We start from the raw sequence: 18,998 nt of genomic DNA, 5'->3' as shown, positions 1-18,998 counted from the left end.
GAGGACCCAGGGGACGGAACAGAGGTCACCTGACAAGGCCCGCGGGTACCGGCTTGGGACACTTGGTATGAGGTGCAGGGAGACGGCCAGAGAGAGAACACACAGAAGGGGGTCCCGCTAAGTACTCCGAAGATATCTGAGTGTGGACTGAGCGCGACGAGGGAAGTTACACTGGTACCTGTAACTTGGACTGCAACAACCGTGAGTAAAGACCCTGAGGACTGCACCCCACTGTCTCTGTGATTATTATCTGCACCATCACCCCTGCTCTACAACGCCCAGCATCATCTACTTCACTACAACATCTACACTGCCCTGGAGCTAAGCTCTGCCTGTGGAGAGCAGAACCACAGGTGGCGTCACAAACTATATATATAAGACTTTATTAATTCCCCTGTAAATAAACCCCTTTTGATTGACCGCCCTGGTTCATGGACCGGGTCACTGCCACTGTGATATCTCCCCTAGCAACGAACAGCCCGGCACTGAGTACCCCACGGCCCAGGGGGCGCGTCATTATCAGCTAACCAAATCTCACCACGTAGTGGTTTCTTGTATGGTACATTGTATACAACAGTTTCTGGGATGGTTCGTTTGATCTCTGCCCACAATTCATCTGGGCCACCTTCTTACTGCCTGAGCAGGTTGAACTTGTTACCGATCACTCTAGCCAACTAGGTGTCTCTATAGATCTTTTATAACCACTTGGGCAACATCCTTTATAGAGGGCTTTCTGATGCCCAAGTTGGATTCCATACGGACTCAGGGGCCTGTGATCACATCGCAAACCTAAGATGGATCATAGAAAAGGTGAGGGAGTACCAGAAGAAGTTTTACCTGTGCTTCATTGATTATACCAAAGCTTGCATGTTCAACATGATGAGCTTTGTGAAACACCGAGTAATATAGGAGTGCCAGCGCACCTGATTAGGTTACTCAGGTAACTCTGTGATGATCAAGAAGCTACAGTGCGAACCTAGTATGGAGATATAATGGTTCAAAATAAAAAAAGCCACAATACAAAGATGTATCCTCTCTCCTTTTCTCTTCACCCTCTGTGCAGATGTAATCATTAAGAAGCTGGACTTAGACGATTCAAGCGTTGAGGTGGAAACAGGAGGAAGAAACATCAGCAATCTCAGACATGATTATGTCTGCTGGAAGAAAGTAAGAAGGAACAGAATAAGTTGATCCTGAAGTTGAAAGCAGAAAGTGAGAAGATTAGGCTATGTTCACAAGGAGTATTGTTTTTCAAGAGGAAAACGCTTCGAAAGCTCTCCTTTTTGATTTTTTGGGGGGGGGGAAGTTGTTAAAACAGTCTTAATTTTTCTGAAGGGCTTCTAGACAAGTTTTGAAGAGTTAGATGGGTTATTTTTCCTGAAGCATTGTTAGAAGTATTTTGATTAGACAATGCCTTCTTTGAAAAGGTTTATCCAGGATCTGCTTCAAAGAAGTGACATATTTTATTTTTTTCCACCAATTTTTGAAAACCTCCTCAGGAAAAAAGCCCTAAAAACTCCTCATATGAACAGCCAAGTGGATTTCTCAAAGAAAAGAGTTTTCTAAACATTTTTGATGCGGTTTTCATATGAGAAATTTGGAGAGTATCTGGTCCAAGAGACTCTTCAAAAAACTCAATATGATTATAACCTGAAGTGAAAAGGTTGCTTTAAAATTTCAAATTACTTGTTTTTAGCAGGTATTGTTTTGGAGTAATGTACAAATGCTTCATATAAATGATCACACTTTCAGACTCACCATTTTCTTTGATAAAGTTTTCAATGTCCCAATATGTTACATCTGTTGGTAAAGTATTTACAAGAAAGTTAACTATTATTTACCAATTACTTTCAGGACCAATTAAATGCAAAAAATACATTCACAAACTGAATAAATAAAAAGGCTCAGTTCACATGTTCAGGATTTGTTGAGGATTTGTGATCCGGATTCCGTACAATACAATATAATTAAACAGGTTTTTCAAATTCCCATTCACACGCTGTGAGAAAAAAATCTGTGTGAAAATGAAAGCATTGCGCAGATTTCAAATCTACGGTGTTCTCATTCTTGTGAAGATTTTCATAGCAGATTTCACCCCATTCAATGCTTATTAACGAGTAAGGCTACGGCCGCACTATCAGTATTTGGTCAGTATTTTTTCTCAGGAGTGGGAGCCAAAACCAGGTGAGGAACAATCAGAGAAAAGGTATAATAGAAATGTGACACCCCAGGGGTCTGGTTGCCACAGTGATAGAGATATTACGTCTGAGAGCAGGTGGGAGGTCTCTTGGTCAGGAATCCTATGCATGCCACACCTCCTGCCCAGTCCTGGGAGGGGAAGAACTTCCCCTATATAAACCTAGGGCTGAGGCAGGGTTAGTGAGTAGAGAAGAAGTAGAGACAGAGAAAAGAAGCAAATATAGGAACAGAACATCAGGAGCTCTGTGGGAGCAGTGTTACAAGGAGTCAGGGGCTGGCAGCTGCAGAGCTCGCCCTGACTGAGAAGATTTCTTACCAGACCCGGAGTCCGAGGCTGTGGGGACTAACTCCTACCCAGCAGCAGAATCCGTCAGGCAGGGGATTCCAGGTCCTCTAGCCAAGAAACCCGAAGGCACGGTCACACGCATGGGACCAGCACCGCCGTCGTGGAGCGGAAGCTACTAGAAGGCCCCGAGTCACCGGCCATACGGGTGAGCACCACACGGTACACTGAGGGACGTGGGCTACTTATACCCGCCTCTAGCAAGGTAGCCAGAAGAGTACAGTTAGTTTGGGAGGCCTACAACTCCGCCTGGCCAGGGGAGATCCCATCTGCTCAAGGACTGACCAGGCCCCAATCGCTAGCCAGTACTCCGGGAGGGTCTATCTTTGTCACCAGTAAAGACCCTGAACTACACCGTACCGTCTCCGAGTGGTTCCTGCTACCCCCATCATCCACGTCGGCTGCCCTGAGGCCATACCCCTCCCGTTGGGGGTTATACTATCACGCTGCACAATCCTACCACCGGCCTCAGCGGTCTGCCCTGCAGCAGCAGCTCCTTAGCTGTACTCAACGGGTGGCGTAGTCGTCCAACATCTACCGCTGATACATCGCCGCTCAGTTTGACTCCCTGGGCACGGACCGGGTCACCGCCACGAGACTACAACCCTCAACAGATCCGGCTCCGGGTAAGCTCCCGCGTGCGCAACGCAGCGCGACACAGGCCCAGGGGCGCGTCAACTTTTGGCGTAGTCGGCAGGATTACGTGCCCGCAACCACCGGGTACTGCGTGCCTGAAAAAGAGACTTTTTACTTACCTGTGGTGAAGTTTCCCGCCGTCCGGAGTTGTTTCCCGCCATCCGGAGCCGATTCCCGCCATCCGACGCCATCTTCTGCCTTCTTCCCGCCATCCGTGGAGTTTTCCCGCCATTGGGCGCCATCTTGAGGACGCCGCGCGGGAAGAAGAGGGGTGTGGACTCCGAAAGCCCGCGAGAACTGAAGCCCCGCCTCACGTCCGGACGTCGCGTAAGGTCCTGGAAGGAGCCCAGCAGACGCCGACGTCACAGGAGCGCGACGGAAGGTCCTCAACCCTGACGATCTACTGCGGAGCCGCGGCCTACGGAAGAGGATCATCGCAAGGTAGGCCACGGTCCACTAGGGGGGAGGAGGATGTCGGATACGGAGGAGAGCTTCACTGCCTCAACCCCCGCCAGCGCCACCGCTGCTGCAGTCATGCCTTTCACCATGCCCTATATCCCGGGAGCGGCCTGGCTACCCCAGTACTCAGGGGAGTCACATACCCTGCATGACTTTAGAGAAAAGCTGGATAGCCTCTTCCAGGTGTACCCCCTCACAGAAGAGCAAAAAGTGAGCATCCTGGTGGCCCAATTAACTGGGGCAGCCCGAAGGGAGGTAAAGTCCTGGCCACCTGGGGGGAGGACTGTCGCAGGGATACTAACCCGGCTGAGGGACAACTTTGATACCCGCACCTCAGCCGAGATCAAGCTTAGATTCTACGGGTGCAAGCAGCGAGCACACGAGAGTATAAGGGACTATGCCCTGAACCTACAAGAGGCCCTGAGAGCCATTAAGCAGACCGACCCTGACGGCGTGGGAGACGAGGACAGGCTGTTGACTGAACAATTTATAGAGGGTTTATATTGCAATGCCCACCGAACCCAGTTGCGGGCAATGGCCTTACAGGACCCTCATCTGGGATTTGCACAGTTCAAGGACAGAGCCATCCGGGTGCTCCGAGAACCGGCACCAGGTGGCGTTGTGACCCACAGACGCCCCACTACCACTTACCACCAGGAGGCGGCACCCTTGTCGGCAGGGCCTGTGGGAGCTGATGCGCAGGCTTTGAACAATGACCCGGCTCCAGACCTGCACCATCAGGTCCAAGAGCTAGCTAAAAGCGTTGCTGCGCTAACCCGAACTGTGCAGTCTTTACAGGTTTCCACTCCAGGGAAGATCCAGCTGGCATCCGGACCGGAGGACATCCCGTGGCGTCGACCAAGGAGGACCCCACCGGCCAGAGGGAGACCCAGCGACCGATACAACGAGGACGGACGACCCATCTGCCGCCGCTGCAATCAACCCGGACATATGGCAAGGTACTGTCCTTTAAACTGGCACAACCTGGGGTAGAGGGCCAACCCCCAGGAAAAAGATCACCAGGCCCATCGAACTGGCGCGACAAATATGTGGGAGGACGTCCAGTCTTACCCGTGGTACTGGATGGCATTCCTATGAGTGCCCTACTGGACACCGGGTCACAGGTCACCACCATCCCGTACGTGCTCTTCAAGCAGTACTGGAATGACTCGGATATCACCCGCTACCCTGACGACGACTTGAGTATCATCGCCAGCAATGGTCAGCCCGTGCCACAGATTGGATTTAAAGAGGTGACCATTAAAATCGGTAGAGTCGAACTGGCAGCACAGGGACTGATCATTGTAGACATTGACAAACACGAGAGTCACCCAAAGATAACTCTAGGAACTAATGTAATTGAAAATTGTCTTGCAGAGGTGATTTTCCTTTTACAGCAGGTTGCCAAGAACGCCAGCTCCGGCGAGCAGCGAGTGCTCCAAAAAGAGATCCGGGCACTGATGCGACGGCAACAGGTGGAACTCTCCGGCAGTGAGATTGGTAGCGTGAGAATGTGTGACCCTTTCCCTATTGCCATGCCCCCAAAAAGTGAAATGATGATTTGGTGCCGGGCAGCTATTGGTCTGAGAGGTAGAGATTACCAGGCAATGGTAGAACCAGTTTACTCAGACAGTAGGTCCACCATCTTGACAGCACGGGGGGTGGTTAATGTACGCCATGGGAGGGTGCCCATTCGCATAATCAATATCGGGAAGAGGGAAGTGTACCTGCCCCGGTATGCCACGCTAGCCAAATTATATACCATTAACCAAAATGCTATACAATCTGTGGAACCCTTGCCTCCATCTCACCCGGAGGAAGGTAACGGCTCTAAGAAAACAATGGAGGACTGGTGTCAGCAACTACATTTGGGTACTGACTCCACTCCCTCACACCAGAAACAGGGAGTCTATCGGGTGGTTCAAGAGTACGAGAGAGTGTTTAGTAAACACCCGTTAGACTTCGGGCGAGTCAAGGGGGTAGAACACCACATCCCCACGGGAGACCATCCTCCCATAAAAGAGAGGTATCGACCCGTACCCCCTGCACACTACCAACACGCCAAGGGGATGCTTAGAGACATGAAGGAGGCTGGGGTGATCAGGGATAGCTGTAGCCCCTGGGCAGCTCCACTAGTCTTAGTCAAAAAGAAAGACAACACCATGAGGATGTGTGTAGATTACCGGAAAATCAACCGTATCACACACAAGGATGCGTACCCCTTACCAAGGATAGAGGAGTCTTTGGCTGCTTTAAGATCTGCTAACTTCTTCTCTACCTTGGATCTCACTAGTGGGTACTGGCAGGTTCCTGTAGCAGAGGCGGACCGGGAGAAGACTGCATTCACCACCCCGATGGGACTTAGCGAGTTTACCTGTATGCCGTTCGGACTCTGCAACGCACCAGGAACCTTCCAACGATTAATGGAGTGCTGTCTGGGCCACAGAAACTTCGAGACGGTCCTGATGTACCTGGACGATGTCATCGTATATTCTAAGACTTATGAGGACCACCTGAAACACCTGGCGGAAGTGTTCGAAGCTCTGGCAAGCTACGGCCTAAAGGTGAAACCCTCCAAGTGTCACCTCCTGAAACCAAAGGTGCAGTACCTGGGACACGTGGTGAGCGCTGACGGAGAGTGGCTCCCGACCCTGATAAGATCACCGCAATTAAGGAATGGCCAAGTCCCTCCAGTGTAAAGGAAGTGCGGCAGTTCCTCGGGTTGGTAGGCTACTACCGCAGGTTCATCCCCGGTTTCACCAAAAAGGCAGCTCCTATGCAGGACCTCCTGATAGGCCAGTCCCGGAAGGCCAAGAACCAGAAGCCGCCCTTCAGATGGGAGAAGTTGGAAGAAGAGTCCTTCCGCCAGCTGAAGATGGCCCTCACGGGGGATGAAATCCTGGCGTACCCGGATTACAGCCAGCCCTTTATCCTCTACACCGACGCAAGTAACATCGGGCTAGGAGCCGTGCTGTCCCAGATCCAGCAGGGGAAAGAGCGAGTAATCGCTTACGCCAGCCGAAAACTGCGACCCACCGAAAGAAACCCTGAGAATTACAGCTCATTTAAGCTAGAGTTCCTGGCAGTGGTGTGGGCAGTCACCGAACGCTTTAAGCACTACCTCACTTCTTCCCGGTTCGTCGTGTACACGGATAACAACCCGTTGACACACCTGGACACGGCAAGACTCGGTGCCCTAGAGCAGAGATGGATGGCCCGCCTGTCCAACTACGAGATCACCATCAAATACCGGGCAGGACGCTCCAATACCAACGCGGACGCCCTGTCCAGGATGCCAAACCTACCGGACGTAGGAGAAGATCCAGAGGGACTGGAAGAAGTCGAACTCCCCGCGTTTCACCGTCATGGGACTATCCAGTATTCCCATCGGGTAAGGAGTAAGCAAGCCGCTACGTTTAACCCCTTGCCTCACTACAACTGGGAGGAAACGCAAGACAGTGACCCTGCCGTCCGACTGGTGAAGGAGATGCTGACTCGGCCAGAGGCTCGCCTTGACCCAGACGCTCCGGAGGAAGCCAAACAACTGTGGGCTGAGAAGAGTCGACTGTTCCTTTACAAGGGGAAGTTGTGCCGCAGAATGGTTAACTCCCGGACGCATGAACTAATCTGGCAAGTAGGGGTGCCACGAAGAGACGCAGCCATGGTGATGGAGGCATACCACGACGGGGCTGGACACTTCGGATGGAAGAAGTTGGAGTTCCTGCTGCGCGGGCAGTTCCACTGGGTAGGCATGAGGGGAACCATCGAGAGGTGGTGCAGAGACTGTGGCCCGTGCAACCTAAGAAGGAAGGACCGTGCCAGCCAGAAGACTCCCCTGCAGTCCATCGTCACCCGGCAGCCGTTGGAACTGGTAGCCTTGGATCATGTAAAACTGACCCCAAGCAGAAGTGGCTACGTCTACGCGTTAACCATCGTGGATCATTACTCCCGGTTCTTGGTTGTCGTCCCCGTCAAGGACTTAACGGCTCAAACAGCAGCTAGAGCCTTCCAGCAGCACTTCTGCCGTCCACACGGGTACCCGGACCAAGTGCTGACGGACCAGGGACCTGCCTTTGAAGCGGAGGTCTTCCAGGAATTCTGCAATCTGTATGGCTGCCGGAAGATAAGGACGACACCCTATCATCCGCAAACTAATGGACTTTGTGAGAAAATGAACCAGGTGGTAATGGATCTTCTGAAAACGTTGCCCCTGGAAGAACGCAGTCTGTGGCCTGAGAAGCTGCCCGATCTGGTGGACCTATACAACCACATCCCGGTAGGTTCCACCAACTGTACCCCGGCTTACCTAATGAGGGCGAGACCTGGTAAGTTACCTGTTGACCTGGAAATGGGAGTCCTGACACCCGAGGACACTTCACCAGAAGCAGACTGGGACACAGAGAGGCAGCAGCAGTACCGGAAAGTACAGGAGAGCGTGGAGCGAAGTCTCTGTCAGGCTAGGGAGAGACAAGAGAAAACTTACAACCAGTATGCTCCCGCTGTTCCCCTGGTGCCCGGAGAGCAGGTCTTGAAGAGGAAAAGATGGCTCCACAAGTTGGACGACCAGTGGGAGAAGGACCCGTACACCGTACTGCCCTCAAGCCACGAGAACCCGAAGGTCTGTACCATCAGTAAAGACGGAGGGGAGACCACAGCCATTGTATCCCGGGATCACCTGAAGAAGTGTCCTGAACAGCTACGGAACCCTGAAGAGGAACAAGAAGACCATCGACCCGTAGAGGAAAGGGAAGATATGGTTAGTACTGTGCTCGGAGACTTCCCTCGGTCTTGGACTCAAGTCAATGGTGCAGTTGTGGTACCCGTACTCACCTTCCTCCAACCAGCATCCCAAGCACCTACGGAGCAACAGGTAGAGCTGGAAGAACAGCCGGTCCAGGAGGCAGAAGACCCCACACCAGCAGATCAGGAGGATCAACCCTCTGCTTGCAGTGAGCCTGCCATATCCCTAGTGAGCCAAAGGGCCCGTAGACAGCTGCCCAATTTACCCTTGACAGCTCCTACACCCTGTAGTTCAGGGCCAGACAGTCAGCTCCGTAGGTCCACTAGGTCCACTAGAGGCCAGTTACCCGCACGTTGGAGGATTTGAAGTGTATAAATTGTTTTATTTGTGGTTACCTGTTTTTCTTGTTGCTTGTGTATAATTATGTGTTTCTAGTTGTTTATAGGAGTCTTTGGTGGATTTACCGGGAATCCTGTGTACATAGTTGGAGCGTAACCCAGGACGGACTAAAGACTGTTAAGGACTCGGGGCAGGACAGACCCCTACCTGGTTACGTCTCCCTGTTTTGGTGAAATGGACACCTTGCTTTCTTCAAAGACTGCACCCGGTTACGGACATGCCGTGACCACCTTTATGTGTTTCTTTATTGTATTGTTATTGTTATATCTTGTTATGTTTTTCTAAAATATGTTTAGTCCCGGAGTACTAAATTTCACTAGGGGGGAATGTGACACCCCAGGGGTCTGGTTGCCACAGTGATAGAGATATTACGTCTGAGAGCAGGTGGGAGGTCTCTTGGTCAGGAATCCTATGCATGCCACACCTCCTGCCCAGTCCTGGGAGGGGAAGAACTTCCCCTATATAAACCTAGGGCTGAGGCAGGGTTAGTGAGTAGAGAAGAAGTAGAGACAGAGAAAAGAAGCAAATATAGGAACAGAACATCAGGAGCTCTGTGGGAGCAGTGTTACAAGGAGTCAGGGGCTGGCAGCTGCAGAGCTCGCCCTGACTGAGAAGATTTCTTACCGGACCCGGAGTCCGAGGCTGTGGGGACTAACTCCTACCCAGCAGCAGAATCCGTCAGGCAGGGGATTCCAGGTCCTCTGGCCAAGAAACCCGAAGGCACGGTCACACGCATGGGACCAGCACCGCCGTCTTGGAGCGGAAGCTACTAGAAGGCCCCGAGTCACCGGCCATACGGGTGAGCACCACACGGTACACTGAGGGACGTGGGCTACTTATACCCGCCTCTAGCAAGGTAGCCAGAAGAGTACAGTTAGTTTGGGAGGCCTACAACTCCGCCTGGCCAGGGGAGATCCCATCTGCTCAAGGACTGACCAGGCCCCAATCGCTAGCCAGTACTCCGGGAGGGACTATCTTTGTCACCAGTAAAGACCCTGAACTACACCGTACCATCTCCGAGTGGTTCCTGCTACCCCCATCATCCACGTCGGCTGCCCTGAGGCCATACCCCTCCCGTTGGGGGTTATACTATCACGCTGCACAATCCTACCACCGGCCTCAGCGGTCTGCCCTGCAGCAGCAGCTCCTTAGCTGTACTTAACGGGTGGCGTAGTCGTCCAACATCTACCGCTGATACATCGCCGCTCAGTTTGACTCCCTGGGCACGGACCGGGTCACCGCCACGAGACTACAACCCTCAACAGATCCGGCTCCGGGTAAGCTCCCGCGTGCGCAACGCAGCGCGACACAGGCCCAGGGGCGCGTCAGAAACAAGTCACCAATTCTACATTCATCACCCACTCCTGGTTTTGGCTCCCACTCCTGAGAAAGAATACTGACCGAACACTGATAGCGGGGCCTTGGCCTAAGAGTGAAATACTCAGCCAAATCCACAACAAAATCCACAGTATCCACAACAAAATCCAAAAGTAACCCATGAGGATTTTTGTTCTGGATTCAATGCGGATATCTGCAGCAGAAATATTCAGGAACATGGCATAATCCCATTCCCAGTTTCAGTATGGATAGACACAAAATGGAGAATAAGTAATAATATTAAGGGTTCACTAATCAGCTTCTTCTCCCAACACACAGCAGCATCACTACAGCACGATAAGATCATTGGGGATGTTAAATATGCAAAGTGAATGATAATGTGAATAAACAGTATGGGGAAACGGGTTAGGTGTCCGAGAGATGAACGTGCTTTGGTCCGACATGTGAATATCAACCCAAGGACAAAAGCAAAAGACCTTATGAAGATGATGGCGGAAGCTGGTAAGATTGTGTCAATATCTACAGTGAAACGAGTACTGTATCAACATGGGCTGAAAGGCCACTCTGCCAGAAAGAAGCCATTACTCCAAAAGAAACATAAAAAGCCAGATTAATGTTTGCAAATGCACACAAAAACAAAGACCTTAATTTTTGGAGACATGTCCTGTGGTCTGATGAAACTAAAATTTAACTTTTTGGCTATAATGACCATCGTTACGTTTGGAGGAAAAGGGGAGAAGCTAGGAAGCCTAAGAACACCATCCCAACTGTGATCATGCTGTGGGGTTGTTTTGCAGCAGGAGGAACTGGTGCACTTCACAAAATAGATGGCATCATGAGAAAAGAAGATTATGGCAATACTGAAGCAACATCTCAAGACATCAGCCAGGAAGTTAAAGCTTTGGCGGAAATGAGTCTTACAAGTGGACAATGACCCAAAGCATACTGCCAAAATGGTAACAAAGTGGCTTAAGGATAACAAAGTCAATGTTTTGGTGTGGTCATCCCAAAGACCTGATCTCAATCCTATTAAAAATTTATGGGCAAAGCTGAAAAGGCAGATGCGAGCAAGGTGACCTACAAACCTGGATCAGTTACACCAGTTTTGTCAGGAAGAATGGGCCCAAATTCCGACCAACTATTGTGAGAAGCTTGTAGAAGGATATTCCAAATGTTTGACCCAAGTCATTCAGTTTAAGTGCAATGGTACCAGATACTAATGAAATGTATGTAAACTTTTGACTTTGCAGTAAGTAATAAAAATGCCTTAAAACATTCTCGCTCATTATTCTAGCATTTGGCAAATATTAAAAATTATGGTAATCCTTATTGACCTAAAACCGGAAAGGTTTATTCTGATTTTATGTCAGATACTGAGAAAAACATGTATATGTGTCTGTGTCCTTTTAGGTTAAGTGCACACGTAGCGTTTTTGAAGTGTTTTCGTGGCGGTTTTTCAAAATGGAAACGCAGCGAAAGCGCTTGGTAACTGGTCTGCCAGCTATTGCAATGGCAATCCTGATGTGCTGTGCACATGATGCGAAGATTTCAATTGTGGAAAAAAACGTAACATGTCATTTCTATGCAGCGTTTCCTGCCCATTGACTTTAATTGAACTGCAGCAAATCCGCCGGTACATTATTTATACCTGCGGATTTGCTGCGTTTCAATTAAAGCCAATGGGCGGTGAAACGCTGCAGATACTCTATGAGTGGTACCCGGGTTGGCAGAGTGGAGTACTACTCCCCTCATCTGACCGCCACTCCTGCTGATTACAGCGAGAGCAGTGCGGCTGAGGGGAGCAGTAGTCCCCTCAGCCGAGCCAGGAACCACTCGCAGTAAAAAAATAAAACAAATAAAAAACAAACACTCTTCTCACCAGTCCGGCGATGTCCCCCGGCCATGTTATCCTCCCGGCGGTACACTGCCGGGAGCACGCTCACTCCCAGCAGTGTACTGTGCTGCCAGGACCTGCGGTCACGTGAGCTGTCAGCTGAAGATCAGTTGAGAGCTCACGTGACCTTATTTTACGACACCGGTGCTGTGTGGGAACATTCTAGAATGTTCCCACCAGTACTGGTGCTGAGGTCATCGGGGCTGATCAGCTGATCTTCAGTTGATGAACCCCAGTGACCTCACTCCTGCAGCAGCAATGTACACTGACAGGAGTGATTTTACACTCTTTGTCAGTGTACATTGCTGTCTTCTACAGCAATGATATCAGTGATTGCTGATGTCACTGCTGTAGAAGTGACCTGAATCGCCGAGGGACAATCATGGCGGCGGTAATTGTGGACTACGTCGTGATGGCTGACAGGTGAGGGATAAGGTTGTTTTTTATTTTACTTTTTTGAGGAGATGAAGGATTTGGGGATTGAGAGTATAATAAAACATTTTTTTAAAACCGTGTGTTTTTTATTTAATTAAAATATTTTATTCTGGCCGTGTATTTATTGACAACTTTATAGACAACTTTATCTTATAGACGCCCTCCATTACTAACCTGGGCTTCACGTCAGCTGCCAATACAAGGCTGATGTAAACCACAACCCCATTACCCCACTCGCCAACGCTACAGGGCAGTGGGAAGAGCAGAGGCTAAGTGCCAGATTTGGCACATCTTATGGATGCGCCATTTCTGGGACTGCTGAGGGGTGATATTATTAGCTACAGAGGGGGCCAGGATCCATGGCCTCTTCCCTGGCTATTAATATCATCCCGCAACTGTCCGTTTAGCCTTTTCTGGTTAGATTTTATAGGGGGACCCTACGTAAAAAAATTTCTGGGGTCCACCCGTAATCTAGCCAGTAAAGGCTAAGCAAACAGCTGTTGGCTGATATTAATAGCCAGGGAACATTTTTGGCTAATGGCCCCTTCCCCGGCTACTAATATCAGCCCCCAGCTGGTTATGAAAATGACGAGGGAGCCCATGCCATTTTTTTAAAAAAATGTAGGCTCTGTGTCCACGCTCCGGACATAGCAGCGCTTTTAATGCATATTTCTGCTGCGTCCAAAATGTTGTATTTTATTGAACGCAGGTAAATTTGCATGTGTTCACTGAACCATACCAATTTATCCTATTCAATACATTCTAGTGGTCAAATTTCTGTTGCAGAGACTAGCGACTCCGCAAGAGAATTTGACATGCTGCGGTCCTGAAAGACGCGCCGCATGTCAGTGTCCACGGGTGATTCTCAGCCTGATGCATGCATGGTGTGCATGGGATTTCTAGAGACCCCATCCACTATGCTGTAACATCTGGATGCTGGAGGTTTGACACTGTATAAACACGCAGAGACAAACCAGCAGTGGCTCCTGATCGTGGCCACGTACCCAAACTTCGCCGCAGCATGTCACTTTCTGTAGCGGACACACTAGTCTCCGCTGCAGATTTTGACCGATTGAAGTATTATATGTGGTGGATTCAAATGTACCGACAACAAAAGTGCGGCATTAGAACACCGCTTTTTGGACGCAGCAAAAATACGCTGAGTCCAAAGTGCTGCTTGTTGCTGATCGTGGGGACGTAGTGGCTAACGGAACAGCTGTGAGCTGTTAATAATAGCCAGGGACCATGTTTTCCTAATGGCACCTTGCTAGGCTAAAAATAGCAGCTCACAGCTTCCCCAGAAATTACATGAATGGGAACGCTAATGAAGATTGGGTGAATGGGATTAGCTGACACCTAGCTCTTTTGTTTGGTGATGACAAGGTGTTAATCAGACCCTTTCATCACCAAACCTAATTAAAGTAAAGTAAAGAGATAAATAAATACTCAGACACAGAGTAAACACTTTATTTGAAATACAACAGACACATTCTTTAATCATTTAAATTAACCAACATACTCACCCCAGTTCTGATGGTAATCCAAGGGTTAAAGCAATGTTCCACCAAATAACTTTATTTAGCTCATTCATGTACAAAAATGCTTCAAAAATCGCTTAAAAAAACGCATAAAAAAAGGAGTAAAAAACGCGGCAAAACCATGCGTCTTTTCCACAGCGGTTTTCTTGCAAAGGAGATGCATAAACGTTGCAGACATTTCTACTTCAAATCCTGAACGTGTGCACATGCCCTTATATAGTGTATGTAAACTTCTGGTTTCAACTGTATGTGCTTATGGCGCCAGAGATCGCGGTATGCGTTCAGTGCCTACACATACCGCGATCTCTGGCACCACACTCCTCATCCCTGTCTGGGATGTGTATGTGTCATTCTGTCTGGGGCCAGACTGCACAGGAGCAATGTGCTTGCGCAGTCTACAGAGGCTTTGGACAGAAGGACACATCCCTGATTATATTATAGATAAATGTGTGGAGGACATGAATCATAAAAGGGTTAGTGTGGAGGTTATTTTTTCTGCAGGGAGCACAGTGAGGGAAATTATTTATTCAGGGGCCAGCATAGGGCTTATTAAAGGCACTGCATGGGTGGATATTTTTATTCAGGGGGTATAATAATGGTACTATTATTTGTAGGGCACTGTGTTGGTGCAGAAGGCTAGTCAAGAGGGAAGTTTGCAGAGATGAGCTTTGGCTGTAAAATGTCTCCCTGAAGTTTGAACTAGATGAAGAAGAAAAGGATGAGAACAACTCCAATTAGAAAAGATGTCAGAAATACAGTACTGACATCTAAGCATGCATTAAAATAGGACAATAATGGCCTTTAAACTACCTCCATCCATGGCGATAGAAAACCGATCACTTTATCACCTGTTTTAAACAAACTGAGTGCACTATCATGTGTACAGAACGATCAATAACATGATCATTCTCTGCACATATAATGGCATTGTTCTCAGCATCACATGACCTATTCACACAGGAAAATCTGCTGCCGAGAATGACAACATTTAAGAAAACTTAAGGATCATTTCACCAGAAGAACAAATGTTTGTCTCGTGCATTGGGTGATTGATAGCCTGTTTAGATAGGCTGATAACTGGGAATCAATTCGGCCAGTGTAAATGCACCTTTAACAGCAAGTAAACTTCTGAAAGATTTTTCACATGTTTTAGATCCTATAACTCTGAGCATATCTGAGGTGTTATGAATGGGTGGGGGTCTCTGTACCCAGGCCCCATCAGTTTCCCATAACACTTATTAGAAGTGAGCAATTTGGGAGATAAGAGTGCACACATACACAGCGGTGTACAGATGCAGTAAAAAGTCAGAGGCTTTCTGTGTGCTCCTGTCTCCTAAGCTACACACTTCAAAGAGGACTTTTTGAGAGATTGGTGGGGGTCTTAGAACACAGCCACCACCGAGATGCTTACTGTTTGACAGCTTTAATACATGCGAGGAATGCCTAAGAAACAGACATTCTCACATGTATTAAAGCTGTCAAACAGTCGCAAATCATGCACACAGAGAGACTGAAACACCCGAGCACGCTGAAGATACTCGGTCTTCGCCCAAGCATGCCCGTCGAAATGGTTAACAGAACATACTCGCTCATCACTACCTAGGATATCTCCCTAAAGTTAAGTTATTCCCTAAATGTTTTATAGTAGCATAGCCTGCGTTTAATCAGTACTGTGGTTCCTTACAATGAAACAACTCTTGGACTAACAGGTTCATGCGAGACAATTGCATATGCCAGGGGCTGACCTGACATTGATATTAATTGCTGTCCTAAATTTGGTGATGTATTCGTGTACTGATGTTAGTTCTGGTGCAGTATTCTTGTAATGATGATGGTTCTGGTGCTGTATTCATGTACTGATGATGGTTCAAGTGATGTATTTGTGTACAGATTTTGGCTCTGGTGCTATATTCATGAACAGAGGGTGGTTCTGGTTAAATATTCATGAATTGATGGTGGTTTTGGTGATGTATTCATGTACTGATAGTGGTTCTGGTGATGTGTACAAGAACAGATAATTGATTTGGTGACATATGCATGAACTGATTATGATTTTGGTGATGTACAGGGTGAGCCATTTATATGGATATACCTAAATTAAATGGGAATTGTTGGTGATATAAACTTCCTGTTTGTGGCACATTAGTATATGGGAGGGGGAAAACTTTTCCAGATGGGTGGTGACCATGGCGGCCATTTTGAAGTCGTCTATTTTGGATCCAACTTTATTTTCAATGGGAAGAGGGTCATGTGACACATCAAACTCATTGAGAATTTCATAAGAAAAACAATGGTGTGCTTAGTTTTAACGTAACTTTATTCTTTCATGAGTTATTTACAAGTTTATGACCACTTATAAAATGTGTTCAAAGTGCTGCCCATTGTGTTGGATTGTCAATGCAACCCTCTTCTCCCACTCTTGACACACTGATAGCAACACCACAGAAGAAATGCTAGCACAGGCTTCCAGTATCCGTTGTTTCAGATGCTGCATATCTCGTATCTTCACAGCATAGACAATTGCTATCAGATGACCCTAAAGGGGTCAGATCGGGAGACCTTGGTGGCCATTCAACTGGCCCACAATGACCAATCCACTTTCCAGGAAACTGTTCATGTAGGAATGCTCTGACCTGACACCCATAATGTGATGGTGCACCATCTTGTTGGAAAAACTCAGGGAACGTGCCATCTTCAGTGCATAAAGAGGGTAACACATCATCATGTAGCAATTTCAGATATCCAGAGGCATTAAGGTTTCCATTGATGAAGAATGGCCCCACTATCTTTGTACCCCATATACCACACCATACCATCAAGATACGAGATGTGCAGTATCTGAAACAACAGATACTGGAAGCCTGTGCTAGCATTTCTTCTGCGGTGTTGCTATGAGTGTGTCAAGAGTGGGCGAATAGGGTTGCATTGACAATCCAACACAATGGGCAGCACTTTGAACACATTTTATAAGTGGTCATAAACTTGTAAAAAACTCATGAGGAATAAAGTTACGTTAAAACCAAGCACACCATTGTTCTTCTTATGAAATTCTCAATAAGTTTGATGTGTCACATGACCCTCTTCCCATTGAAAAAAATAAAGTTGGATCCAAAATGGCCGACAATGTGCCACAAACAGGAAGTTGATATCACCAACCATTCCCATTTAATTTAGGTGTATCCATATAAATGGCCCACCCTGTATTTGAGTACTGCTGTTTGCCTTGGTGCTGTATCCATGTACAGCATCTTTAGCATCGTGCTCCCGCACAGGAGCATTTCTCTGCCCTTCTGAGGGCAGAGCAAAGTATTGTAGTGCACATGCACCGGCGCTCTTTGACCTTTCCCCACGCATGTGTATTACAGAACTTTGCTCTGCCCTTGACAGGGCAGAGAGAAGTGCCCCTGCGCAGGAGCGCGATGTCGAGGACACTTTGGAGATGATGTAGACCGGGTCAAGAACAGCGACACACATCAGACCAGACCGATAATGTTAGGTGTCCTATGTATATTGTAAAGGCAAGTACAGTTATATGAAAAAGTTTGGGCACCCCTATTAATCTTAAGCTTAATGTTTTATAAAAATTGGTGTTTTTGCAACAGCTATTTCAGTTTGATATATGTAATAACTGTTGGACACAGTAATGTTTCTGCCTTGAAATGAGGTTTATTGTACTAACAGAAAATGTGCAATCTGCATTCAAACAAAATTTGACAGGTGCATACGTATGGGCACCCTTATCATTTTCTTGTTTTAAATACTCCTACCTACTTTTTACTGACTTACTAAAGCACTTTTTTTGGTTTTGTAACCTCATTGAGATTTGAACTTCATAGCCAGGTGTATGCAATCATGAGAAAAGCTACTTAAAGTGGCCACTTGCAAGTTGTTCTCCTGTTTGAATCTCCTCTGAAGAGTGGCATCATGGGCTCCTCAAAACAACTGTCAAATGATCTGAAAACAAAGATTATTCAACATAGTTGTTCAGGGGAAGGATTCAAAAAGCTGTCTCAGAGATTTAACCTGTCAGTTTCCACTGTGAGGAACATTGAAAGGAAATGGAAGAACACAGGGACAGTTCTTGTTAAGGCCAGAAGTGGCAGGCCAAGAAAAACATCAGAAAGGCAGAGAAGAAGAATGGTGAGATCAGTCAAGGACAATCCTCAGACCACCTCCAGAGAGCTGCAGCATCAACTTGCTGCATATGGTGTCACTGTGCATCGGTCAACTATACAATGCACTTTGCACAAGGATAAGCTGTACGGGAGAGTGATGCGAAAGAAGCCGTTTCTGCAAGCATGCCACAAACAGAGTCGGCTGAGGTATGCAAAAGGACATTTGGAGAAGCCAATTTCTTTTTGGAAGAAGGTCCTATGGACTGATGAAACCAAGATTGAGTTGTTTGGTCATACAAAAAGGCGTTATGCATGGCGGCAAAAAAACACAGCATTCCAAGTTGCTACCCACAGTAAAATTTGGTGGAGGTTCCATCATGTTATGGGGCTGTGTGGCCAATGCCGGCACTGGGAATCTTGTTAAAGTTGAGGGACGCATGGATTCCACTAAGTATCAGCAGATTCTTGACAATAATGTTCAAGAATCAGTGACAAAGTTGAAGTTACGCAGGGGATGGATCTTTCAGCAAGACAATGATCCAAAACAGCGCTCCAAATCTACTCAGGCATTCATGCAGAGGAACAATTACAATGTTCTGGAATGGCCATCCCAGTCCCCAGACCTGAATATCATTGAACATCTGTGGGATCATTTGAAGAGGGCTGTCCATGCTCGGCGACCATCAAACTTAAATGAACTGGAATTGTTTTGTAAAGAGGAATGGTCAAAAATACCTTCATCCAGGATCCAGGAACTCATTAAAAGCTACAGGAAGCGACTAGAGGCTGTTATTTTTGCAAAAGGAGGATCTACTAAATATTAATGTCACTTTTCTGGTGAGGTGCCCATAGTTATGCACCTGTCAAATTTTGTTTGAATGCAGATTGCACATTTTCTGTT

General features: G+C 47.7%; 1 protein-coding gene across 26 annotated transcripts in view; it reads right to left on the bottom strand.

Moving 5' to 3' along the window:
• Positions 1 to 18,998, bottom strand: part of LOC141265438 (NFX1-type zinc finger-containing protein 1-like) — a 391,532-nt gene that overhangs the window by 84,411 nt on the left and 288,123 nt on the right. For 25 of the 26 annotated variants that reach the window (XM_073678542.1, XM_073678541.1, XM_073678536.1 and 22 more), the window contains one exon: positions 1,759 to 1,800. The exons of the other annotated variant lie outside the window; for it this stretch is intronic. In XM_073678542.1, coding sequence (XP_073534643.1) covers positions 1,759 to 1,800 — 42 coding nt within the window. The remainder of the gene's footprint in view (positions 1 to 1,758; positions 1,801 to 18,998) is intronic. 26 annotated transcript variants of the gene reach the window in all.

This window comes from Phyllobates terribilis, unplaced genomic scaffold (genome assembly GCF_046119375.1).
Source record: "Phyllobates terribilis strain yellow unplaced genomic scaffold, ASM4611937v1 Scaffold_4__5_contigs__length_816908805, whole genome shotgun sequence".
Lineage (NCBI taxonomy): Eukaryota > Metazoa > Chordata > Amphibia > Anura > Dendrobatidae > Phyllobates > Phyllobates terribilis.
Note: the sequence above shows the minus strand (reverse complement) of the source record. Positions and strands in the feature narration are given on the sequence as shown.